Genomic DNA, 27,479 nt, shown 5'->3' with positions numbered 1-27,479 from the left:
CCCTCGGGCCAGTCCCATAGTGGGCTACCTTGGTCTGGGTAACTGGACCACCTGCATTTTTTTCCTCTAAAATAGGCTGCTGAGTTGACTCTTGCCACCCGGGCTACAATTTGCCAGCCCTCCTCTGCATGTAAGTTTTGGGCCGATTTTATTTCAAGTGACAAAACTGTTCCTTTGCAGTTTGCCTTTGCCTTGCAGCGTTCATTAGAGATCACTGCCTGCCACCTATGACCTGTTGTAAGCTTCACGTCCTCTTTGCATCTCTTAAAAGCCCTGTAGTTCCAATAAAATAAGGAATTCTCCCTTATAAGAAGAATCTCCACCCCTGCCAGAGATCCAGAATATGGATCTTGTACATCTCACATCTGTGTCACAAAAATGGAAAATACAGTTGTTCAGTTCTTCATCGAAATTTAGTAAATGTATTAGCTCTGTATTTGCCCGTGTGTTTCCATGTGCAGTTCCATAGCAAAAGCTTCATGGTGCACAAGCAAAGTTTCTTGATGTTACAAAGGCACTTGAGTTCCACCTCTAGTATCGTAAATGACCCTTAGGGCTAGATTTACTAAACTGCGGGTTTAAAAAGTGGAGATGTTGCCTATAGCAACCAATCAGATTCTAGCTGTCATTTTGTAGAAGGTACTAAATAAATGATAACTAAAATCTGATTGGTTGCTATAGGCAACATCTCCACCTTTTCAAACCCGCAGTAAATAGTAAATATATAAATATATCCCTTAGTGTGGTCTGCATTTTCTATAAAGATTAATGATCCCTGTAAACACAGGACAAAGCAATGGTAGACACATGGCTAAGCACCATTGTGTATAGATCCTACAAAACATGGTACAAATAATGTGCTTTTGACACATTTGGATGTGTTTGCTTGTGGTATATGTTCATTTATACATTAAGGTACTTTATAATATTTTAACTAATACTCATTTTTATTAAATATTTTTACTTCTATAAGTGTCAGGATGTAAGATGTAAGTACTCACAGGAGTCTTTTGATCATTTTTTGGAAAGTATTGTTAATACCAAGTTGTAATGTTATTGATAACTGTATAGGATGTTGCAGTGACCCCTGGTTCAGTTTCCAATGGAGAAGGTGTTTTGAGCGATGAAGAGCAGATCGAGGAGGAGGAACAGAAGGGGGGATTTGTAAAATTTGGATGGATAAAAGGTGTTTTGGTGAGTTTGTCAACCCAACACATAAACATGTTACATAATAGATCATATGCAATTATGTCATATACCAGGGTCAAGCAGTCAATTCTCTGGCCACAAAAACACTGCAGGGTATTAGGCTCCCCACACATTATATCAAGTGTAGTAATGAGATGACAAGTCAGTCTGATGTTGTGTCAGAGACGTAACTAGTAGCCCCACCCTGGACATAAATCCAAGGGAGGTCCCGAGTAGGTTTAGATGCATCATGTTTTTAATTACCATGACTATGATTTATATTATATTTAAATGCCTGTCCAGATGGCTTCAGCCCAGTGAGTCTATTGCTCCCATCTAATATAGAGGGGTACCAGTGTTCTCTGTCGCCAGGCCACTACCATGTTTTGTTACAGCCTTTGTAGCACCCCTGACTTTAATTAACCCTGTAATATTTGCTATTATATATGTGGGTCTAACAGATATGCAGTGGATGTAAATCAAGTTTGGTCATCTATGGAACATGATAATTTACATGATGTTTAATATTTATTTTGTTCCCTACATTTTCCTAATAGGTCAGATGCATGTTAAATATATGGGGTGTGATGCTTTTTATTCGACTCTCATGGATCGTAGGTCAAGCTGGAATCGGTAAGCATTTACTTGGATCTCCCACCTGAGAAATGGTCCATTCAATTGTGCTGTAAGCAGGACTCCATACTTGACAAAGTACACCCTAGTCTATGCGCTTTCAAATGATTACACTGGCCAATTAAAATTTTGTTTCATTTTGGCGGTCATATCCTAAGTTAAACCTTATTATTATTATTATTATTATTATTATTATTATTATTAACCTCATGCTATGATATAGATATTTTACCACTTACTTATGTAGTGTCAGCTCTTTACAATTGAGAATAGACAGGGTTGGCAGAAAGGAGGAGAGTCTACTGCTGTCTGCCACACTCTACTTGCTCATGCCAACTGGTTTGTTTTTTGCTATAAAGGCAGCACATTGATCATTGACAATGTTAGTTTTGGGTGGAATTAGCCTTTAAAGGAATATTGCTCTCAAATCTCAATCATCACTTACTTTATTAACAAGGGCAGCTCCATGTCTGCAATTTTGCATGATAAACTGACCTATGTGTGCAGTGTGCTATTAGAGTCTATTTATGATCATAAATGTTTCCTTAGTTCAGGGAGAAGAACCATCATTCCTCCTCATTATAAAAGTAAATATGCAGTGTACCAAGATTCAGTGTAACCTATTCTATGTAACTAACATGTTTACAGAATAATAACAGTAAACACCTATTATAAAAATAATATATTGTCTCTTTATGAAGGTGCAATAGGTCCTATTATTTTGCAAAAACTATATTCTGTGCTTTGGAATGTCTATCATTCCATTCTCGCTTTCTGCACTGCACAGTTTGGTGCCAAAACGCCATCATCTATAAGATTATATATAAAAGAGAACCGTGTAGCTGTAAAGCAGCATCTGGGCTAAGACACACTCCTAACTCTTTATACTACGGAGCTCATTCTACGTGCTTGCAGAGCAAAGGCTCTTGAGTTCCAAATCTGGTATGCATACATATTACTAAAGTACAAGTAAACACTTTACAAATTCAATATTATTAATATAAATACAACTGCGTATTACTTTTGGATCACGTACCTCATTAATTACTACTTCTGCATACACATACCGATGGGAACTATTAGGAAAATTAAACTGGAAAACATGACAAACAACATTTGGGGCATGGGGCTAGATTTCGGCAGCTTTTCCTATTCAGTATGCACTCCCAGTATTTGCTTGTAGTACATTGGTTGGTGTTGTTTGGCTAAGACTACTTTAAAATATGAACAGAGGAAAGTCACCTGAGAAATGCAATAATGATCTCTAATGCCCTTAAAAAAAGGAATTCATGTCTCAAACTGTGGAAACATCCTCTGCGACCAGGATTTAGCCAATACATCCTTCTGATTGCTCAACATGCACAAATTGTGGGATAAGGACATTCTTACCCATAGGCACTTTTTAATTGTACAGTCATCATTCACTTAATGAGAATAGCGTATGCCAAAGCTGTAAAACAGAATTGGGTCATTTGGGATGTATAGAAAGATTGTTTCTTACAAAAGACAAATATTACCAATTCTAAAAGTTCTCATTTTCTCTGGCCTGCGCTTTAGCATATGCCGTGCCTGACAAATAAGTACTCAGTGATTTTATGATGCATATCAAATGAAACCTTATAGCCACAGGGGTACAGCCACGTTTCTGTCCTTCCATAAAACGGAGCATTTTGAAACCTGCCAATTCTTCGCTCTGGGCTTTCATGCACAATTAGTATTCTAAGGGCAGTTTGGTAACTTATTTGGGTCATTAAAAAGTATTACTTAGCTTCTAGGTGTGAGAAAAGCCAGCAGGCTTTTCCTCTTTTTAAATTATTTATCTTTTGTATAGTGATGGAAATGTTATTAAATAAATAGATTTTATTTAAAATCGGCTTATTTCTAGAAGTAAACGTTTCATGTTTGGCCTGCGCGGTTGTTTATTCAACATAAAGCTTTACAATCATTTTACATTTATGTGACCATTTTGGCAGCCACTCTCCTAGTGTTGTTTTTGTTTTTATTTGTAGCTAGATTGATGTGAATCTGTAACTCAGAATTATATTTCATTCTTACATAAATATGGTTCTCTAGCCATTTAACTTTGTAAGATTATGTAGCATGGCTGGGGCATTATATTTTCAGATATTAATATTATAGTCCCTGTTAAGACAAGCCATTTTAGATGCTGTACTAGGCATTGATAGTATGTGTACATTAACAATTATGCACCCCACATGCTCATCCCAACAGTAAAGGCCAAGTCATAAAGAAAACTAAAGGAAAAAGAGTCATTAAAATGAGCTTTTAGCTGTGATAGGCAGGAGCTGGCTAGTCACTGTGCAGAATTGTATGAAACACCAATACTTTAGTACAGATTCCTGCCGCATTGTAAGGATAGGAAAGGTCTAACATAACTAACGCTCTGGGCCTGAATCATTAAGGCACGCATCTGCCGATTTTGTGCGTATTGCGCGCAAAATCCCTCATCACATGCCCAGAACCGGGACATACACAACTAAACACAGCAATGTTCACTGCATCTTTGAAAGTAAAGAACACTTATTACCGCCTACATTTCTAGAAGTGAATGGGGCAGGGAAGTGACGTTCGACCATAGTCAATGTACAGTAAGGGCGTGCCAAACTCAAGCACACGCAGCCATGCCCGAATCAAGCTTTAGGCATCTCAGAGTTGCTTGTTTTTCTGCATTATCTCTTGCTCCAGCTACAGGACTAGTCTAAGTCCTGAGTACTAGTGATGACAGTCTCGTATGCATGCTATAGCATGTGTTTGCAATCAGGAGCAACTGTAAAAATGTATTTTATGTACAGTAAGCATTAAGATCATCCTAATAAATGTATTTCATTGTGGGGGAATATGAAAAAAAAAATATTTGTTTTTATTTTTAACTGTTTTGTCATTAATGCTTATATTATTACATTAATAGCTTTTTCTGTGCAAATGTATATTCCACATAGGTATTGGATGTATCATGCAGTGTCTTGTGTAGTAGAGCACAGCAGACCTGCCCCCGAATTCTTCAGCACACGTATCTTCAGATACATTCCTTGCTAAATTCGGGAGTATGCAGAGCAGATTTAAATGCGCTTTAAGAGAAACGCTCGTTGTGCTCAGTATGCGTGCCTTGATTAATCAGGCCCTCTGTCTTTATTAATAATCTCTGGAATTATCTCTTTTTAAAGAAAAGACCAACTGAAACATTTCCTTAAAGCTTCTAGTGGTGTTACACAATAACACAGGATGTAATATGCAAGATAGCAATTTAGGGCCTGATTCATTAAGAATCTTAGCTTAAGTAACTTCTTATTTCAGTCTCCTGGACAAAACCATGTTACAATGCAAGGGGTGCAAATTAGCATTCTGTTTTGCTCATAAGTTAAATACTGACTGTTTTTTCATGTAGCACACAAATATCAACTTTAAATTTCAGTGTACAAATAAGCTATCAAGTATTTGTGTGCTACATGAAAAAAGAGTCAGTATTTAACTTATGTGCAAAACAGAATACTAATTTGCATCCCTTGCATTGTAACATGGTTTTGTCCAGTAGAATGAAATAAGAAGTTTCTTAAGTTAAGATCCTTAATGAATCAGGCCCTTAGTTATTTTTTTACCAATACCAATTTGTACTCCCTTTCTGCCACCCTTGAAGGCTTACCTATAGCCATGAGCAGAATTTGAATATCTTGCATACAATGTGGATTGAACAGGGTTTCTAATAGTAGAATAATGTGGGTTTTGTTAGATGTGGATGTTCTAGGTAAGGTGCAAGTGAAAACTTGTTTCAATAGTTAACAGATTGTATTCTTCTCTTTTCGCTGAGGTCTTGGTGTCATTATCATCGGGTTAGCTGTGACAGTAACTGCTATAACTGGCCTGTCCACCTCTGCAATTGCCACAAATGGATATGTCAGAGGAGGTAATAAAATATGAGCCATGAACGTTCTAAAGGTCAATACCAGTTCAGAATCTCATTATTTTAAGGTAATCACACACTTGGCTCGCTGGAGGCTTTTTTTTTTAGCGCCAACCGGAGTATAGAGCTAAAAAAGAGACAAGAAGATGAATTCATTTCTGGATTTTAAACACAGACTCAACACTTTCACAGCAGTCAGTACTTAAGTCTTTCTCCTAGGTGTTCAGTTTCAGGATTTACGGAAGAAGGACCACTCTGCAGTTTCCCAAGTTGATAGTCACTTGTTCCTGTGCAATATTTTTCAAGTGCTTAGTACTTAGCTGCAAAGTTCCCAGTGTAAGTTTTACTGTAAGACAAGGTGCAAATATAAAATATTTCATTTTTCTCACTACTGACAGGTCTTGGAGTGGTCATAATTATGCTTGCCACCATGGTAACTGCAATTACTGGGTTGTCAACCTCTGCAATAGCAACCAACGGCTTTGTCCGTGGAGGTAAAGAGTTAAGGTTACTTACGATACCAAGTCTCCTTATGGCTAGGTATGGTATTATGTCCTCAGTACTCAGATCTGGAAAGTCATTGTGGGTCCTTTGGATTTGGAAAACAAATGTCACAAAGTATCAAGGTAATGTCGTCAAGGCATAGGTAAGAATAAGGTCCATCTGGAGTTTGAAGGAGGTGCCACCAGGGTTAATAGCCAGAAAGTCCCACTGCCGAGTCATAATGGGATGATTTCTTTGTGTCCATATGAGACTAAGATAAGTTATTTGACATTGGAAGACTCTAAAGGTGAAAATAATACAAATGAAACCTCGTAAATGCTCAGTGGCACAACTACTATGGAGAACATTTCAGGTGTCTTCTTCCCAGGATGGACAACATGAATGGTCTGCTGGCTGCTCTGCAGTTCCATGGTTGTACTAACTGTATTATGCAAATTACATTTATGGGCTGTATAATGCAACTAAATAAGATATCCCCGATGTTATGTCAGACTTTTGGCTATTTATTAATCAAGTGATATAATAACCAGATCACTGAAAACAAGAGAATACAACTTTCAAATGGAGCGGGGGATAGCGTTTGTTGTTTTTATAACTGGTGATTATTCCGTTCATTGATAGTGCAAAATATCTTATTAATTTGCAGTATATACCTTACACTAAATCTATTTGCCTTTTTGGATGACTGCATTATGGATTAATGTCTTGTAAAACTGGGGTAGATTTATTACAGTGGACTGGACAAAAACGTGTATGTTGCATATTTAGGTACAGAAAAGACTAGCGCACCTGCTAGAACGTTTCAGCTTTAGAGCTGTTCTTTTGGAACAAAATTGTCTTTTGGCAACGCACGTGCATAGGTGCAGTGTGACTGAAAGTACCTCTCACAGGCTGTGTGTGAGGTGTTTATAGTGAGTATAATCTTATGTCACAGTATGGTGTAGTTCCACTACCTCCAGTAACACTCACTAAATAGGCAAAACTGCAATTCTCCATTCAGTAACTTTAGTAAATCTAACCCACTGAGTCTTTGCAGAGGAGGAAACAGGAATGGTAAGTGTACATGAAGCTAACGCGTTTCAGGAGGGTCAGAGTATACCTGGCATTGTGTATGGAGGACTTCACTGGTCAGTGACTCTGAATGTTCCAGGTAAACTTTAAGTTTCTTTGCTATTTTCAGGTCTTGGAGTGATTCTCATTTGCCTTAGTGTGGTGGTGACCACGCTAACAGGTCTTTCTATGTCAGCTATATGCACCAATGGAATTGTCAGAGGAGGTGAGTGTATTCAATGTACTATTTCAACACGGTCAGGGGAAAATGTTTTTCATTATCTCAGAGCCGCATCTTAGAATTCTAGCGCCTGGGGCGAGAAAGACAAATGCCCTGAATTTTAACCAAATTAACCTAAAATATTCCTAAATTGCGCCCCCGTCAGCGTTGCGCCCCCTTCAGCGTTGCGCCCCCTTCAGCGTTGTGCCTGCATTATCTCTTTTCCCATTACTAATATTTTCACCATTTCTATTTCTACTATGCCACAGTATAGAACTATGTGTAGCACCGAGGGAAACATTTTATAATATCAGAACCGTATTTGATTTCAGTGATTTTTTTTTTATCCCTGATAAATACAAAGCATTAAACAGGAATCACATCTAAAATTCACTTTTACAGATATTTCTCATGTCATTATTTACAGACACATTTAAAATGTTTATTTATAAAATTAGTAAATTAAGCCTGTATAAGAAGTAACCATTTTTCTTCACTAAAGAAAAATGGTAGCTCATTATAGTGGATCAATTATCAAATAGTACACTGTAAAGACATGTGCAATAAGTAATCTGTTCCAGAATTTCCTATGCACAATTATTTACAGTGTATAAGCATCAAAACTGATATAATTTAGACAATGGTGTCAGCTAAGTCCAATCTATAATTTATGTATTCAAATAGCCCAACATATTTAATGAAGGCTATGAATAAGGCCACAATTGAAGGAACACATCTATATGCAGTGGGGACATTTGACAACTTCACTGTAAAGACAATTAAGCGTAACTTTGAATGATCCCATTAGCAGGAAATGAATGTTAGCATTATGTAACAATGTTCAGGTTCTTCCATTATTTGCTTCTCTCAGCTCCACCTTCAGTACAATCAGAGTATGACAACATGGAGAATCATGTCTTCTTTAAGTATATGACTTTCAATCTGTGTTTGAGCATGTTGTATCAAATTATACTGTACAGACTTTTCACAGCATTGGACAAGTAATGAAGTAACTCACTCGGGAGAATAATTAAGAACAATGTTACCTTAGAGAATATTATTGACGGAGAATCACATAAAATGGTGGCAGTAGAAACTATACATTTTTTGCCATTAGCCCAAAAAACCCTTCTTATAATTTTAATGGTAGAACTTAGAACATTATCTATATGTCATACATGCCAACCAGTCCAGTATTCGTGAGCACTCTATTTGTTGCAGCTGCTAGCAGAAGGTAAGTACAAATGGGTCAGTCACAATAAGTCATCCTTCCCTTTTTAAAGGCTATATATATATATATATATATATATATATATATATATATGTGTGTGTATACACACACTATATCTGGCAAACTTCAATCATGTTTGAGAACTATTCCTCAAGAGACCTTAATCGGTTCATCAAAAGGATTCAAAGCTATATATATTTTTCCCATGTTACAGTCATTTAAAAAAATAATATTTATTATTAATTAACTAATGAAAAAATAGTAAGACATATTTTTGCTGAGGAATAATTCCATGACATGTTCCACAATAACCAATGAAATATGGATATTGTCAGCTGGTAAGTCTACTGCTGCCATTTGTCATGCTGATCTATAAACTCACCTTCTTCAAATCTCCATACAGCCACCTAACTTGTCAGCTCCTCTGATAGCATTTACTTGGATTACTACTATCTATTGGCTTCTGACTAATTTGCCTTCATTTGAACATCAGTCCCCTGAAAATGAAAAAATGGCAGCTAGCTTCCTTTAAGTGATTTCACATATGGCTTCCCCAGTTCTCAAGTTCCATGAACAGGCTGTTTGTCCACATGTACAGGCAACATCAATTGCTTTTGAAATTGTTCCATGGTTAAATGCTTAACAGAATCAATAAACAAAAACATTACTAGCTGGCTGCAAGAAAGACCTTTAATACCTAACTTGTATAAAATGACTCCTGTTTAAGCATAGATTAGTCATTTCTTGGCAAGGGAAGGGCTGGCAAGGGGATCCAGAGGGCAACTGCCACATGGGCAGCTTTGTTTTTAATTACGAGAGCCGATAGTATTAGAAATATGGGGCTTCCTTTGTTTCTGTCATTCGTGCACTAAGCAGCACTAAATATAGTACTTATCTGGCTGGGGGACCAATTGCAGGACCATCACCAGAAATATCAAAGCAAATTTCCCTTTAGTAGATGAAATAGATACCAAGTTTATCCTGCAAGAAGAAGCGGCTGCTGGTTCATCATGATTAGCAGACTATACCAAATACAACTAGTTATTGTAAGTATATGGGGTGTATAAGGCCATTACTTGCACTTGCCACCAGGCCACAAATTGGCAGACCTCATCGGCCTTTGCAATGGAATCTTTGTTCTGTTCCGGGAAATTGACAATCTGGGTAGCCTACCACGTAACTCTGCTCTGTATCTCTGTTTTGCTCTGTGTAATAAATCATTGTCTGCTTTTAGGGGGAGCATACTATCTTATTTCAAGAAGTCTAGGGCCTGAATTCGGTGGATCTATAGGACTTATCTTTGCCTTTGCCAATGCTGTTGCTGTTGCTATGTATGTGGTTGGGTTCTCAGAAACTGTTGTGGATCTTCTTAAGGTGAATACTCTGACCTTTGTAAACTGTGATTTAATGTTTGTTAAGACGTTCCACTCCACTAGAATTACTGACGTAGTTAATCTTTCTTGAGGGAAATAAACAATTGGAATAAATTGTTTTATTACAGTGTTCTTGGCCCATTCTCTCAGCTTCTGCATGTATGTCCTTCTTGACTTAAGTCAATGACAATGCATATAAAGTAATTATATGCGGAGACAAGTGCTAGAGTTGGGACTATAAAAAGCATTTTGACCCTCTTTAATTATTTTTGTGGACTTGTAAAAACCTCAGATGAATCAGAACTGAATAAGTATATAGCACAGGGAGAACATGTCCATATTCTGCAGTTCACCTAAATATTCTTTCTCCCGACACTAATGTCAATACTATCTTGCTGCTGAAATGATCTATGACATAAAGTGTTGTTTTCAGGATGCACAATATCAGCATTTTAATATGGAAGACAAGCTTACACTTGATTAATTAGTTTCTTGTTTTGCCGCAGGTCAATGATGCACTTATGATAGACGAAGTCAATGACATTAGGATTGTGGGGACGATAACAGTAATCCTACTGCTTGGCATTTCTGTAGCTGGCATGGAATGGGAAGCTAAGGTAACATAATGCAATATAAGACTGCAAGAACACTGTTAATGAATATACCTGATATATCTACCTTTAGGCACACTACATTTCCCATAGGGCTCAGAATCATCGATGTTTAGTCCAACATGCACTGGGTTACAAACTTATACTAAAGTTTGTTTTAATGAATCTAAACGCATTGTAGTCTGTTTTGAATATGATGCTTTGAAAAATAATATTTATTTCAGTTATTTACCTCGAACAGGGGTAGGCAACCTGCGGCTCTCCAGGTGTTGTGAAACTACAAATCCCAGCATGCCTTGACACTTATCTGCTGATTATCTATTGGCAAAGCATGCTAGGACTTGTAGTTTCACAACACCTGGAGAGCCGCAGGTTGCCTACCCCTGACCTAGAACAACCTATAATATAAGTCATTTTTATGTTAGAATTAAAAGAAAGAAATACAAATGTGATGCACCAAGATACCCAGCATTAGTATTTGCCATTTGTGTCTGCATATACAAAAATATCAGCAGGCAGATGTGAGAATGGCCCTTAGTATAAGGAGTTAGTCGTCTCGGGAATAGGGACAGATCATCATCATCATCATCATTTATTTATATAGCGCCTGATTCCGCAGCGCTGTACAGAGAACTCATTCACATCTGTCCCTGCCCCATTGGAGCTTACAGTCTAAATTCCCTAATATAGACACACACTCACACACATACAGACAGAGAGGGAGACAGACAGGTAGAGACTAGGGTCAATTTTTGATTGCAACCAATTAACCTACCAGTATGTTTTTGGAGTGTGGGAGGAAACCGGAGCACCCAGAGGAAACCCACGCAAACACAGGGAGAACATACAAACTCCACACAGATAAGGCCATGGTCGGGAATTGACTCATGACCCCAGCGCTGTGAGGCAGAAGTGCTACCACTTGAACATTAAATGACATGTAAAAGTGTTTCAAGACATTTATCGTGTTTTTGTAAAACACTCAAATGTCTTATTGAAAGTCATTTAATAAGACACTGTGTGATGTGAACTTTGCCTTATGATTGGTTTACTTAGGAATAGTTACCAAATGGATCATAAAACGTAACCTTTACTACTGTAGATGTCTAACTTCAAGTACTACTTAGCAATGGACCATCACTGTATGACTCCTTTGTCCTCTGCTCTGTACTCTCCCATATAAACAACTTGTCTTTGTAATATCATTCAAATAAGAAGTACACCATAAAGATATACTCCTTATATTGCCTAATATTTGTTTATATTTATGTACATAGCAACCATCTTCAGGTTTTCTTGCTAAACACATATAAAAAAATGGAGAAAATGTGAGCCAGGGTCATGAATGATATTTTCCTATAGATTGTAAGCTCTAGTGACAAGGGGTCATCTCACTATCTGCTCATTATATATTATCATTGTATATGTAAATACTTCATGACCACAGGGTTTGTCTCTTCTCGTCGTCACCAAGATAGTTTTAAGGTTTGGGTGCGTCTGTTTAATCTGGAAGAACTTTCCTTTTTTAAGTTTTCTAATGGGAATTATATATTGTATATCTCAGGAGAGATAGAACTTCTGGCAGTGTTTTGGAAGAAATTCCTGTTACGTTAAAGTCTATTAGATATACTGGAAAATAAGCAAACCAAAAAAAAAAAGATATAGATTGTTCCAGATTCTACTTTTGTAACTTTTACACAGTTAGTGCAAGACCGTTCATTTAAAGATATAATTAGATAGCTTTCCTGAGTGATAATAAATATGTGTTTATTTTAAATTTGAAAGAGTGATAGGGCTGTAAATGCGAGTGTATTATTTAATGTTTTATTTTATTTGTTTTTAGACTGTTTTGTATTTTTAACTCGGAGTCATTTATGTGGTTATGGGCAGCACGGTGGCTTAGTGGCTAGCACTTCTTCCTCACAGCACTGGGGTCATGAGTTTGATTCCCGACCATGGCCTTAGCTGTGTGGAGTTTGTATGTTCTCCCGTCCCTGTGTTTGCGTGGGTTTCCTCCGGGTGCTCCAGTTTCCCCCCGCACTCCTAAAACATACTATTAGGTGATTTGGCCACTATCAAATTGACCCTAGTCTGTGTGTGTTAGGGAATTTAGTCTGTAAGCTCCAATGGGGCAGAGACTGATGTGAGTGATTTCTCTGTACAGCGCTGCGGAATTAGTGGCGCCATATACAGTAAATTGCTGCTGCTGTGGTTATTGCACACTGATACTGATGTTAGGATATAAGGAGCTAAAATAGGCTCAGCACAGTGGTGACAAAATGGCGCAGCAGTGAAGGAGTTAAATGGACCTGCTCAGCAACAAAGTGTCGCGGGAAATGATGTTAAAAAATGTAATTATAACATTGCCAACTATGTACTCACCTTCAAGACGGTAAAACACCACCAGCAAAATAATGCGCCAGATGCCATAACTGTTGTTCCGTTTCCCAAGGGCCGTTAAAGACTGAAGCAAACATATACTGTCATTGTTGTAAAACACTAGATGTAATATTATGGGCTCACTGTACAATGACAGGTTTGTGCAGACGTTTGATATATCAGTTTATTGCTCTGATTCTATTCCCCTGATGTAATTGAAATGCTATAATATCCCTGTTTGCAATGTGATTATCCAGACATTAGATTCTAGGAATAGTCATTGATCTCTCCTTTTACATCAAGACCCAGGTTGTGTTGCTCATTATACTGCTCATCGCCATTGCCAATTTCTTTATTGGAACCGTTATTCCCACCACAAAGGAAAAAAAGGCACAAGGATTCTTTAATTATCAAGGTAAGCGTCATCTAGTGTATTCAATTTGTCTGTACGTAACCAATAAATCGCTTGAAAGCGTATTGTTGGCGAGTCAAAACTATTAGCTACAAACTCTGCTCAGATCCCTTTGAATGTTGCACTATTTGCATGAAAGACTTGAAAATGATTTAGAGAAAACCAAGGCAGACGGCTGGGATTATGCAATAATCATACACGATATCCTGTTTCTTTGTATTATTACGTATTCTGTGACTTTCAGAGGACAAGTCATTTGATGACAAAAACACTTCACAGCTACAAAATTCTTATGTTTACAGCGTTATTTCAGGTTGGGTGAATTGTATATAATAAACACCTTTTATGGCTGATTTTTTCTCTTTTTTTATTTACTAAAGAGAGTTTCGTCTCAGGGGCTCAGTGAGGAACCTTGTTTCATTATGTTCTATGGCAATAAACACTTGTAAGACAGCAGGTGGATACAAGCCATAATCAGCGAACGAACAGTCACAAGCAATAAAATATAGACTCAACTACTTCGGTGTATGAGAGATACATACTAAAACTACTAGCTGAAGTTTATGGCTATCTAACTCACTGCTCCTTCTGAGTTCCACTGATCACTATCTTTATACATCGCTCCCACGTGTCAGAGTTGCAGGTTAATAAACATGGACTTTTTTCATTACAGCTGCAATATTTGCTGAAAATTTTGGTCCGGACTTCAGGAATGGAGAAGGTTTCTTCTCTGTCTTCGCAATTTTCTTCCCAGCAGCTACTGGGATTCTTGCAGGGGCAAATATTTCTGGAGACTTGCAGGTACACTAGTTCTTGCCAGCTGAGTAAGGCTTGTGGTGTGCTTACCCTCAATAAATGCTGTGTACTTTTTAGAAAACTGTATTCCTTAATTACATAAAATTGATTATTGTTATAGCTGCAAAAAAATCCCCATAATCCGCACATGATTCTTAGTGGTTTGTCTCACATCCTTGGACGACAAGCAGGGATGCGTGATGGTGGGGAACACATTGAGATTGTGGTTTTTGATTGGTCCACCCCACAGAGACTGGCTGGTAACGTCTATCCCAGAAATATAGCCTATACCAATGGCCCAGTATGTGCTACCACCAGAGGATGAATGATGTGTGTTGAAAAATACACCTGTTGAGATGTATTTTCTGGGGATTTCTACACTTAAATTGAAAATGGCACAAATGAGAAGTACAGAAAAAATAGGTGTTTTTACATCAACTTTGATATGACTATGTATTACCTGGGTGTACACTTATATAGCAAATGACATTAATGAGAAGTGCAGAACACATTTTTTTTTTTGTGACAGTACATTGTAAAAAATAATTCTCGTAGAAATAACAAGGAATGTATTATTTGGGTATCTGAACATTTAAATGGGTAAGGTATGGATGTACAAAGGAAAAACAACACTACACATATCTATTGGAATTAAAAAAAATGGGCAAATCAGGCAATTTACATAGAGCAGAAATGAAGATGAAGATGAGAAAAGTCAGAGGCCAGGCCACTGACTAGCTCATGTCACCAATCACAATCCCAATCATAAATAATAGTTCATATAGACTCTTTCCCCCAGGATTGAGTGAAAGCTCCTCCCCTATCACAATGGACATGTGACTTTTGTAGACGCTTGCTGATTGGCTTCTTTACGTTCCATGCTCTGTGGTTGTTATTTGGAAATTTCTGGGTGACTCTGGACTGATTTGTGAACAAAATCAAGGTCACTCTTCTCTAATAACAAATCTTATTTTTTTCAGGATCCACAAGGAGCTATTCCTAAGGGAACCATGCTGGCCATCTTCATCACCACTGTTGCTTACCTTGGGGTAGCTATTTGTGCAGGTCAGTGTAATATGGCATGGAATTACAGTGTGTTCTAAATGCAGAGACATAGGAATTGTAATAGCATGCATGGTAAGTATAAAGCTTTATTAACTATATTATTTTTGTTCCTTTACATACGATAATATATTTTTCACATCTCCATTTCTAACATTATTGCATCAAATACTAATTGCACCTCGTTCTTCCAACACCAAAAGCCTATGAAAAAGGAGCATACTGGCAGCTTTACAAAAACCCAATTGATGAACGTTTTCATACATACCGTTTCACAGCAAAGGAAACATAACAGTCATCACACTAACATACATAAAAGCTCAATTAAAGATTAAAATAAGTGATAAAGAAATAGTCAAAAGTTTGACTAATATCAGGGTTTTACATTTGAAGAAACAATTTTCACATTTGGGGCAGTAAAAGTTTAAAAACAAAATGGTTTAGAAAAAAGTTTTGGAAATCAGAGTGGAAAGAAAAAAGCTCCAATCAGAAAGTAGGCAGAAAGGGCGGGGTCAAGGAGGAAAAGTAGAAGGGTTATCTCATCTGCTTCCTTGCTAATGAAGCCTAGTGAAAGGTCCTTTTTTCGCTCGGAAGCTGTTAGGCAAAATATAATCTGTAATACTTATAATAGACAGAGATATTCAAACTCCATACTCTGCAATCTAAACTATGTCCACAAATCTATTGCAAGTTATGATAATAAAACAAAGCAAAACAACATGTATTTCATTGTTTCACAATTTTATTTACTGCAGAACATTGATTTTTTTTTTAGCAGTTCAGTAGAACTTTTGAAAAATTTGAATAGTGATCTAAAGGAACAAAAATATGAATAAACAATAAAAAAAAACAATAGCATATGCTACTATAATATGTAGAACTAATACATTCCTATAAAGTTTAATAGTCTGAAAGAGGCAGACTTCATTTACATCTAACATGAAGATTAGATATTATAGAGTAATATAGAGTAACTTTGCACCTTGACAAAACCATGTTGCATTGGAGGGGGAGGGGTAAATTTAAAATATGGGGACAGATTTATAGTTGGGATAGGGCCTGTACTAATCAACTTCAAATCTCAGTGTAAAAGTAAAGCTTATTAAGTATTTGTGTGCTACAGGAAAATACAGCTAATATTTAACTCCTGAGCAAAATAATACATTAATTTACAACCCTTGACTTATAGCATGGTGTGTCCAGGAGAAGATTTACTACATTTTTTGCTTTACTTTCCTTAATTAATCAGACCCAATTGCTGTATATTTTATCCACCACTTCTGTGCTTCTTTTCTTTTTCTAACTAAAATGCTATTGTACAAGAAATGAAGAAATAACCCCATAAAGCTGCACTGTTCTTATGTACTATAGCTGCATCTGTAGTGCGTGACGCCACTGGGAGCATGAATGATACCATCACTGCGGCCATGAGCTGCAATGCGTCGGCTGCGTGTACCCTTGGTTATGATTTCTCCATCTGTGAAACCCAGAAGTGTAGCTATGGGCTGATGAATAACTTTCAAGTGAGTATTGATCACTGGGCTCTGAATCAGCAGTGCGCATTGTATTAGGCATAAAACATAATGGGGCATTTTATAGCGTATTTTTGTTATTGACAATAACATTCCATTCAGCTCCATAACTGTGCTTTGTGTGTTAGTATAATTCATATTAGCAAAATAGTGTTGATTATTCTCCTCGGCAATAGATTATGCTTTATTTTGATGTTGCTAACTTCTTCCTTGCCAGTGAGTGAACAATATGTAAATAAATTAATTTAAAGGGGATCTGTCACTTACATACAACTGTGCATTAAACAGAACTCTAACCAGACACTATAGAAGTAAAATAAATTCCACTTACTGTGTGTTACAGCCATATCATTTTTCTATTTTTATCATACTTGCCAACTCTCCCGGAATGTCCGGAAGACTCCCGAAATCAGGGTCGGTCTCCCGGGAGAGCAGGTAAATCTCCCGCATACGGCAAATACCTGGCCAAAATAATGCGATTCACGGTGAATCGTGTAATTTTGCCCCGCCCAAACATCATTTCCGACACGAGGGATGGGGCCAAAATTAAGCGATTGACTGCACCCCGCCCCCGCCCCCTCCCACCCTCTAGTCGCGCCCCCTGTCTGGAATCTCCCAGACTTCAGTGCCTGAAAGCAGGCAAGTATAATTTTTATCATGTAGTTAGCCATCTTCTGGGCAGGTATAAATATTCTTCAGTCATAATGAGAGTGGGATTGTGCTTTATAGTCCTTGTACTCCTGAGAACTTCCTGCAACATCACACAGACTTTATGAAATATTCCAACTTTCAGGTCTTCTGAGTGATAGTGTAAGATTAGTGTCACAGGATCTTCAGCACACACCAACAGCTAATTGAAATAAAGCTTAAAGCATTTACAGCACATAGGGAGTAGCTAGAAGATAATTTAACAGCAGATTTTGAACAAGAATGATTTGATTCTGATAACTGCATTTTGCAATTAAGCTTTTGATGTTAGATTTGTAAACAAATAAATGGAAGAAGAGCTCCACTGAAAAGCGTAGCATACCTCGCAACTGTTCCGAATATGGAGGCATGGTCTCGAAACGTGGACCTCGAAATGGGCGGAATAGGGTGATCTTTCACCTAAAAGTGAGCTTTTTTGGGGTTGATCTGGGTAGGGTTTAGGCAAATCAGGGGCAAGGTTTATTTTGTCGCGGTTCTCCATGTCTCAGTGCTGGGAGGTATGAATTTAGTACCATTACCACTGGCCTGTTTCCAAAAGGCAGTGTTGTTGTCAGTACCCCTCCCATTTAACCTTCCAAGTGCATGTGAATGAAAAAGGGAGGGGCATCGACAACATTGCTACCTGCTAAAATAGGTCAACATAAGTAGTACTACAGTAGTGCAGCACTGAACAATGACAACTTCAAAGGTAGAACAGCACATTGTACACAGTACTAATTTTATGCTTTTGGTGTATTTCTTTCATTCTAAGTGCTTTTACTTTTTAAGTAGTATATGGTGTTTTAATCACTAAATTTTGACTAAAGGTACATTAAAACTTTACATAGACAGGGCCATTGGTCGAAATTGAGCTCATGACTTCCTTACTGTGAGACAACGGTACTAACGACTGTGCAACTGTGCGGCCCATTTAAAAAATATCCCCACGCTTCCAATAACAGTAACTAAAAAGATGCAAAACTAGACAGCTCACTTATCTAAGACTACACCCAGCTCACACAAACAACACATTTGACAATAATGAGGGTTATTTACTAAAAAGTGCATATCTGCACTGAAACCATAGCAACTAATCATACGTTCAGCCAGAACGTATGTGTTATACCATATTTTTCCATGTAGACATGTCTAATGATAACCAGTGATCAATGCTTGTATCTGTGAGAGTATAACAAATTCAAGAAATACATAGCATGGAATGGTTTATCTGTTTCTCTCCAGGTAATGAGTATGGTATCAGGATTTGGCCCTCTGATCATCGCAGGAATTTTCTCAGCCACCCTGTCTTCAGCTCTGGCGTCTCTCGTCAGTGCACCCAAAGTATTTCAGGTACAGGATAAAACATATACAATCATTTTACCACAATACTAGTAAGCCATAACAATGCTAGATTTATTATTGTATGAGGCATATTATGTATTGCTTTTGGCACTTTGTGAAGAATGATATTATCTGGGACCATGTAACACAGCGGTCTTCACAGAGGGTACAGCATACATGTACGTACACACAAACACAGTAATTGCTAAATGCACTGATTACACTTATACAGTTTGCATACAGTATATGATATCCTTCTATATAAATAGTGGAAGAACCATCTGCTATCGAGGAAGTTACTGTAGTAGCAGATGATTACCACCAGTTCACATGCACCTACAGAAGTAGCCATTTTGTGACCTAAAACAATATTCATGAAAATTAAAAAAATAAATGAACAGGTTTCTAGTGAATGGATAAGTTGAACTCTAATGACTATTGCTCAGCCCACAACATGGCTGCCTCTATAATGTATGTCAGTTCTGGTCACAAAATGGCTGCCTCTGTGCCATGTCTCAGTGATGTCACTGATTCCTAGTGAAGTGATAGGCTGTATTCTTGTGGGAATGATTATGCCTCAGTACACATAACAACAATAAACAACAATAAAGTCATATCAATATTCACATAGTCAATAGTCTTACTTTACATTGAAACATACAATTTATTGTGCCGAATGTGGAAAGACTATAAATGCATGGGTTTACCTATTTATTTTAAAAAAAAAATCTGTTCTTTCGCTTACCGCAACAAAGACAGAATATAATATGTGAAAAACAAAATACATGTAGACAAATATACAAACATGTACGACTGGAGGTCATTGCTTAAACTGATTTAAATTGCACTATAGAATTTTGTAGATTATTTTTTAATCTCGCTCAGTCAATAAAGGCAATGTACCAATCAATAATTAGTATCTGCAAGCATTAACTAGTTTCCTTATAGACACAGAATATTTTGACCTTAATGAAAATGTTAAGAGCATTCAGGTTATGAGTTAATGACATGTAATGTTAGTTCTACAGCCTGAAAGAGCCACTTCTGCTACAACCAACACTGAAAAGTCCTTTCAAGCCAGATGAGATGTTAACAATTTTATACTGCATCTTAAAAATGTTCAGTCTCACTGATTATCTGGTTAAATATTATATGGCAGTACCTATAAAATTTAATGCAACCAATGATGGCAGCCTCTTTGTAATCAGTTCACGATAGTGAATCATCTCTGTAATGAAGGGTCATATAGTGGATTGGAACATTTTTATTGCAAAGAAATAAGTTAAGTGTGTGTATTGATTTCCCTACAGGCTCTCTGCAAGGATAACATTTACAAAGCACTTCACTTTTTCGCCAAAGGACAAGGAAAAAACAACGAACCAATCAGAGGATACGTTCTTACATTTGTTATTGCAGTGGCATTTATTCTGATTGGTTAGTGAATTTCAATTTTGATGTAAAAGTTATATTGCTTATCCACTAATTAGGGATCATGAATGCATTATCTAGCTTCCAATAGTAAGCTTTGATCAGGGTCCACAAATGAATGAACTCATTGGTTAGATGTACAGTACAAACAGGCAGGTTTTTCACACTTATCAACTTGTCCAAAATAAAATGAAATAGTTTGTGCCTTTGAAATAGGAATAGCTATAAGATAGTAACACAATTTGTCAAGCTCTTATTTTAACATGTCCTCTCTTTCTTCCAGCTGAGCTGAACACTATTGCACCCATAATCTCCAACTTCTTCTTGGCCTCTTATGCTCTGATCAATTTTTCGTGTTTCCATGCTTCATATGCAAAGTCTCCAGGTCAGTATAATGGATACACAGGATGCACTTGTAACTGTGGCTATAAGGTTACATAATTCTATCTCAGGGTTAGAAGAGAATTTATATGAATTGTGATAATATATTTTTTTTTATTGTCTTTGCTTCTCGGTACACTATCATAGACGCTCCATGAAGATTGCCCATAGCCGCTATGAGTAGTATCCCCAATAGTATGACCAGTGCTACATGTGTAGATGAGTCATTTACGAAATGAAAAAATGAGGAGGCCGTGTGCATTCTCTTATGTGACAATGCGCCTGTTTGTCCACTCAGCAACACCACCTTCTAATCATTTTGTTTTGTCTGCGCCTTATGGTCCATGACCGAAAATCTTACTGCGTACTATCACATTTTGACCACCGCCTTAATTACAACATTTCCTTAAAACTGCTTGTTGGAGCCTCAGTTATTCTTCTTATCTTTATTTCAATATTCACAAATGTACAAGTTGATGTTTTAGTTAATTGATTAATGTTGCTGAGGTGGATGACTTTGTGAAATCGAGCGCCTTTCACAAAAGTCCATTAGAATATCTCCTCTTCCTAAATGGAATCTCGTTTCCATTTCTACACGGAATATGTTGCATTACTGTTACTAACCTACATTTGCCTTGAAATGCCATGACTAGCCATGTCCGACCAGCTCCTTCCAGTCACAAACATAAATATATGCCCCCACCCAATCAGTGCTCTCTGTCCACTATAACATGTGCACGTGTCCATAAAAATGGCCACAACTGACTAAATAGATGCATAACATCACAAAAGAAGAAAGAACAGCTTCTGTGCTACACTTCCCCAGTTTGTAGTTTATAAATGTTCCTCCATAGACTTGTTAGGAACCCCTCCAGTCGGCACAACACAACCCGGAATCTACTCTGTCAATCAGGTATTCACTGGATCCCCTGATGGTGGGGACAGACTGGGCTGCAGACTGACAGAGGGTCGTGAAGTGTGTACCGGCTGGGGAGAACCCAGGCAAGCGGAGTAAGGTCCAAGCAGGGGTCAAGGGCCGGCAGCAGGTAGCAGATCCGATAAACAAACCAAGGTCAGGGGTCACGAGCAGACAGGGAGGTCGGTATTCAAGCCAGAGGTCAAGGTCACGAGAAACACAGGCAGGGTCAAAATCCAGGCAAAAGGTCATATACGGGTAGTCAGTAGAATTTCAGCAAACAGGAACAAGGTAGGGAGCAGGTCAGCAGACTGGAAAACAGAAGCTATAATCGGCAATGAGGTAGCAGACCTCATTGCCTTAAATACTGACCCCAACCAATCATAGCCTAGCTCTGCAAGTATACAGCTCCCTGCATTCATTAGCCCACAGGCTACCTAGTTGCGCACGCGCCCAGCAGTTCTCCCTGCTGGGATGCGGCGCTCTCTCACTCAGCGTTCCGACTGTTGCCTAGGCAACGGCCAGGAAGAGCCCCCGGAAGTGACGTCCCGGTCGTCATAGCGACGGCCGGGACGGAGGTAGGGGAGTCGCGGCGGCTGGGCACCGCCGCGGCTCGTAACAAGACTGAATAGGGCATGTTCTCCATGTGGGACGTCAACACCAACCAGTGTACTCCTCATTTCTGTGTCACCTTAGTGAGCGCTCCAAGATTAGGACTAGGAATAAAATGTTAAACAATTGTTGTTAAAACTAAGTTTATAGAATTCTATAAAACAAACTAACTACAATATAGTAAATGAAAGCGAAGTGACTGACAAATCCTTTATCGATAATGAGAAGCTGACATATGTATGATCCATGCAATGAATAGTAATAGGAGAGCACACTGAAACACTGGAGTCTGCCTGCAGAGACGGGTTTAGCACATCCCTTTGTACTGTTAGTAGAATATACAGTGACAGGAATGTCAATACCCTTCTCACAAACTATATCTCTAAAACACATTTCTGCATCACTCTATTGATTATTCATTTAAAAAGATGACAAAATATTAACTAAGCCTGTGATACTAACATGATATTTAATGGTGATATTGGCAAGAAACAATCGCTTCAGGGATAAAGGGAATTAGAAAAGACATTATTTTGCGATATTTAATAAACTTTTATAAAGCCTAGATTTAGAGCTTTACACAGGAAAAAAGTCAGCTCTGCTCATTATTTCTGTGCTCAGCAGCTTTCTACCAGAGATTGACTTTGGGGCGCAGATCTGTCACTAAACACACAATGGGGACATTTATTTAAAATGCACAGATAAATGTGCGAAAAAAGTGCATTAACCCATACAAACCAATCAGATGCTTGCTTTCATATTTTATCCTACTAGAAAGATGAAAGTGGGAATCTGATTGGTTACTATGGGTTTAAGCACCTTTTGCACTTTGCACCAGTTCTCAGAAATCTCCTCTAATTACTCTTCTGAAGATCTACAGATTTCCTAATTGTCAGTGATATTTTATATTAAATGCATATTGTAAAATACATGAAACGTTTTCTATAAACAGGCTGGAGACCGGCATTCAAGTATTACAACATGTGGGTGTCCCTGTTTGGAGCCATGCTCTGCTGTGGCGTCATGTTCGTCATTAACTGGTGGGCAGCTGTCATCACTTATGGCATAGAGCTTTTCCTGTACATATATGTGACATACAAGAAGCCAGGTAACATAAACCATATAATAAGTTATTTTAATGAATTCCATAGATCATCCTTGGGAGAGAAGACTTTATAGAGTATCTCCTCCTAAAATGTGATGTGTGATTTTACCTGCAGCCCCCATCTAATGAACACAAATCGCAGCCTCAGTTTGCCACTGATTAACCATATTCCAAGTATGGAACAGCCAGTTTAAAATTTCTCATTATAGGAGGAAATATAACTTAAAGGCAGTGTTTTTACTAATGAAGAGCAAAAAATCATTGGTTAGAGAGCAAATAAAACCTCATGAAAAAAAACTTGTTAAGAAAACCTTGATATGTGTAAACTAAATGCAAATCAAGCAAATATTGCATTTGATTCACTCTAAAAGGGTATACAACAAGTTTAATCTGCATTAGACTTTACTTGGGCTGATCTAGCTGTGAATATATTTCCAGCCTTGCATGATAGGTGCATAAGGAAGAAATTCCAAGGATAAAAACTATAACTCCTAAAATGTTCTGCCTGTCAGTAAAATCCACAGGCATCCACAAGTTGTAACCGAGATATCCACAGAAATGTTCTACCTGTCAGTTACATCCAAAGGCATGCTAAATGTTGTAACTGAGATATCCACAGAAATGTTCTACCTGTCAGTAACATCCACAGGCATGCTAAACATTGTAACTGAGATATCCACAGAAATGTTCTGTCAGTAACATCCACAGGCATGCTAAACGTAACTGAGATATCCACAGAAATGATCTGTCAATAACATCCACAGGCATGCTAAACGTTGTAACTGAGATATCCACAGAAATGTTCTGTGAGTAACATCCACAGGCATGCTAGACATTGTAACTGAGATATCCACAGAAATTTTCTGTGAGTAACACCCACAGGCATGCTAAATGTTGTAACTGAGATATCCACAGAAATGTTCTGTCAATAACATCCACAGGCATGCTAAATGTTGTAACTGAGATATCCACAGAAATGTTCTGTGAGTAACATCCACAGGCATGCTAGACATTGTAACTGAGATATCCACAGAAATTTTCTGTGAGTAACATCCACAGGCATGCTAAATGTTGTAACTGAGATATCCACAGAAATTTTCTGTGAGTAACATCCACAGGCATGCTAAATGTTGTAACTGAGATATCCACAGAAATTTTCTGTCAGCAACATCCACAGGCATGCTAAACGTAACTTAGATATCCACAGAAATGTTCTGTCAATAACATCCACAGACATGCTAAACGTTGTAACTGAGATATCCACAGAAATGTTCTGTCAGTAACATCCACAGGCTTGCTAGACATTGTAACTGAGATATCCACAGAAATGTTCTGTCAGTAACATCCACAGGCATGCTAGACATTGTAACTGAGATATCCACAGAAATGTTCTGTCAGTAACATCCACAGGCATGCTAGACATTGTAACTGAGATATCCACAGAAATGTTCTCTCAGTAACATTGACAGACATGCTAAACCTTGTAACTGAGATATCCACAGAAATGTTCTGCCTGTCAGTAACATCCACAGGCATGCTAAATGTAACTGAGATATCCACAGAAATGTTCTGTCAGTAACATCCTCAGGCATGCTAAATGTAACTGAGATATCCACAGAAATGTTCTGTCAGTAACATCCACAGGCATGCTAAACGTTGTAACTGAGATATCCACAGAAATGTTCTACCTGTCAGTAACATCAATAGGCATACTACACGTTGTAACTGAGATATCCACATAAATGTTCTGTCAGTAACATCCACAGGCATGCTAAAAGTTGTAACTGAGATATCCACAGAAATGTTCTGTCAGTAACATCCACAGACATGCTAAACGTTGTAACTTAGGTATCCACAGAAATGTTCAACCATTCATCTGTCTCTTCAATATATATTACAGGATGCTCTATAGTGGGATTATTAGCTGAACAATGCTTTTCTTTGATCATTATGGATCATGTATTTCTGCAACAGGCAAAGGGCAGAAAATTCTCAACCATGTCCTTTCCCTAAAAAATTAACTGCAAAGCAACTTCTTTTTTGTTTTCCTTAACAGAAGTTAATTGGGGATCTTCAACCCAGGCTCTTCAATACACAAATGCCTTAAACAGTGCTTTACAATTGAACACTATTGATGACCACGTCAAAAACTTCAGGTACTTCCCATGATGCATCAGTGTGATTATTCCTACCTCCACTGTCATTATGAACCAATATCTAATGTCTTGTTTGCATTTGCTTTGCAGACCTCAGTGTTTGGTTTTAACTGGAGCACCAATGGCAAGACCAGCTCTTTTGGATATTACTCACTCCTTTACCAAAAGCACGGGCCTCTGTATTTGTTGTGAGGTGTTTGCTGTAAGTACAGAACCAACCCCATATCCATGTACACTTTTGTCAGGTGAAAATGTATAATGAGGAATGGTGTGACAGGAGCTATGTATTGTAAGGGGGAGATTCAATTTGGTGCCTGGTGCCCCCAGACGTTCACGGAGACACCTGCGCTGAGGTTCTGGCTGGAATCTCTGCTCATTGTTAATCATGTGCTGAGAGAAAAGCTCCGGAGATTCCTATTGTAAATGCCGATAATGTGCGCAACGACATGTCTGCGCGCTACATCACCAGCAATTGAATCCTCCTCCTATTCGCCTGTTCCACCATTGTAAGTAGATAGTTTCTGGAATATGTGGTGTTTAATACAATGGAGTGATGTCTGAACAAACAAGAAATAGATTAGATTGCTTTAAGGATTTCAGAACAAGCCATTAAATCAGAGTAAAACATGACTTGGTTTAATCTCCGCTGAAAATAGATTTTTCATATAGATAAGTTCTTAAAATTCAATCTAAGTTTCACTGAAATTCAGCGCTGCCTGTTTCTAGCTTGAAGATATTGATATCATTTAACTAGTTAATGTATCAGTATGGCTGCCAGACACTGCTATACCCGTTACATTACAGCTCTGTTTCACAATTTACTCATCACAGAGTAGTAATAGGCAATCTCATATGTCTGTGGTCTTCATAGTCGGTAATAAAAGATAATATAAGCATTTTATTTTCAGGTTATAGCTCAGAAACATTTTCCGAAGATTGGGTTGAGCTGAAACAGTCCATTTTCATTTGATAATGTTTCATTCTGCTGAACCTTTATTGTGTTATGCAGGGACTGCGCAAACAGGCTGTAAAAGACATGAACAGTGGGATGATCAGAAAACAGACATGGTTAACAAAAACCAAAAGGAAAGCCTTTTATGCTGCAGTCGCTGCTGACAGCTTCAGAGACGGCGTGAGAACTCTTCTACAGGTGAGCGCAAGAGCCAGCAAGGAGTGTGTAACATTCTCTACATTACATCTCAGGTAGAAGCTGCTATTACTTTGTATCTCTCTTTATTTATAAAAACTAAACATGCTCTTTCTGGAAATGACCACTCCTTTATTCATTTCATTTAGATCAATACTATAAGCACATTGAATCATTGGGGGGAATTCAATTCCCCCAGAAGTACCGCCGGGTTAAAACTATTACCGTTATTATAGTAGTTTTAACCCGGCAAAAAGCCGGCGTTATGACTACTGCGGTAATTACTGGCACTATTACCGTAATAAAGGTAATAATGCGCAGTCCGCGTTACTTTTAACAGTTACGCAGCCAATTGAATATGCCCCATTATGTTTGTATAATAAAAATCTCATTTTATGAATCTAACTTGATCATCGAGTGCACGTGACACTTGTCACAAATCAAAATGAAATGCATCAGATATTTCCCCGAAGCAGCTAATTAATCACAATGTTTCTTGACAAAAATGACTTGAACATTTGTCTGAATTTGCCATTGTTTGTCCAATTCGTGAGGTAGGATTTTTGCCTCCAATCATCCCCGATTGGTACTTCCCAAATTGTATTTTAGTTTTGTACCCCATGCTTACATTGGTTAAAAAAAACACACTGTGGTGTCGTCAATCATTTTTGTATTATTTTTATAATTTTATACCATCTTGTAAAACACAGAATAAAGTTTGCTTTAAATACCCACAAATACTACACAAACACACTGGGCCTGAGTCATTAAGGCAAAAAAGGAGTAAATGTTTTTTG

General features: G+C 37.8%; 1 protein-coding gene across 1 annotated transcript in view; it reads left to right on the top strand.

The window, feature by feature from the left end:
* SLC12A1 (solute carrier family 12 member 1) overlaps nucleotides 1-27,479 on the top strand; it is an 85,609-nt gene that overhangs the window by 9,890 nt on the left and 48,240 nt on the right. Inside the window, exons 2-17 of the mRNA XM_075207980.1 lie at nucleotides 1,072-1,194; nucleotides 1,746-1,821; nucleotides 7,425-7,520; nucleotides 9,980-10,119; nucleotides 10,625-10,735; nucleotides 13,412-13,523; nucleotides 14,194-14,321; nucleotides 15,296-15,380; nucleotides 16,749-16,900; nucleotides 18,839-18,946; nucleotides 20,248-20,371; nucleotides 20,649-20,750; nucleotides 23,227-23,382; nucleotides 25,436-25,535; nucleotides 25,626-25,737; nucleotides 26,545-26,685. Coding sequence (XP_075064081.1) covers nucleotides 1,072-1,194; nucleotides 1,746-1,821; nucleotides 7,425-7,520; nucleotides 9,980-10,119; nucleotides 10,625-10,735; nucleotides 13,412-13,523; nucleotides 14,194-14,321; nucleotides 15,296-15,380; nucleotides 16,749-16,900; nucleotides 18,839-18,946; nucleotides 20,248-20,371; nucleotides 20,649-20,750; nucleotides 23,227-23,382; nucleotides 25,436-25,535; nucleotides 25,626-25,737; nucleotides 26,545-26,685 — 1,866 coding nt within the window. The remainder of the gene's footprint in view (nucleotides 1-1,071; nucleotides 1,195-1,745; nucleotides 1,822-7,424; nucleotides 7,521-9,979; nucleotides 10,120-10,624; nucleotides 10,736-13,411; nucleotides 13,524-14,193; nucleotides 14,322-15,295; nucleotides 15,381-16,748; nucleotides 16,901-18,838; nucleotides 18,947-20,247; nucleotides 20,372-20,648; nucleotides 20,751-23,226; nucleotides 23,383-25,435; nucleotides 25,536-25,625; nucleotides 25,738-26,544; nucleotides 26,686-27,479) is intronic.

This window comes from Mixophyes fleayi, chromosome 4 (assembly GCF_038048845.1).
Source record: "Mixophyes fleayi isolate aMixFle1 chromosome 4, aMixFle1.hap1, whole genome shotgun sequence".
NCBI lineage: Eukaryota > Metazoa > Chordata > Amphibia > Anura > Limnodynastidae > Mixophyes > Mixophyes fleayi.
Note: the sequence above shows the minus strand (reverse complement) of the source record. Positions and strands in the feature narration are given on the sequence as shown.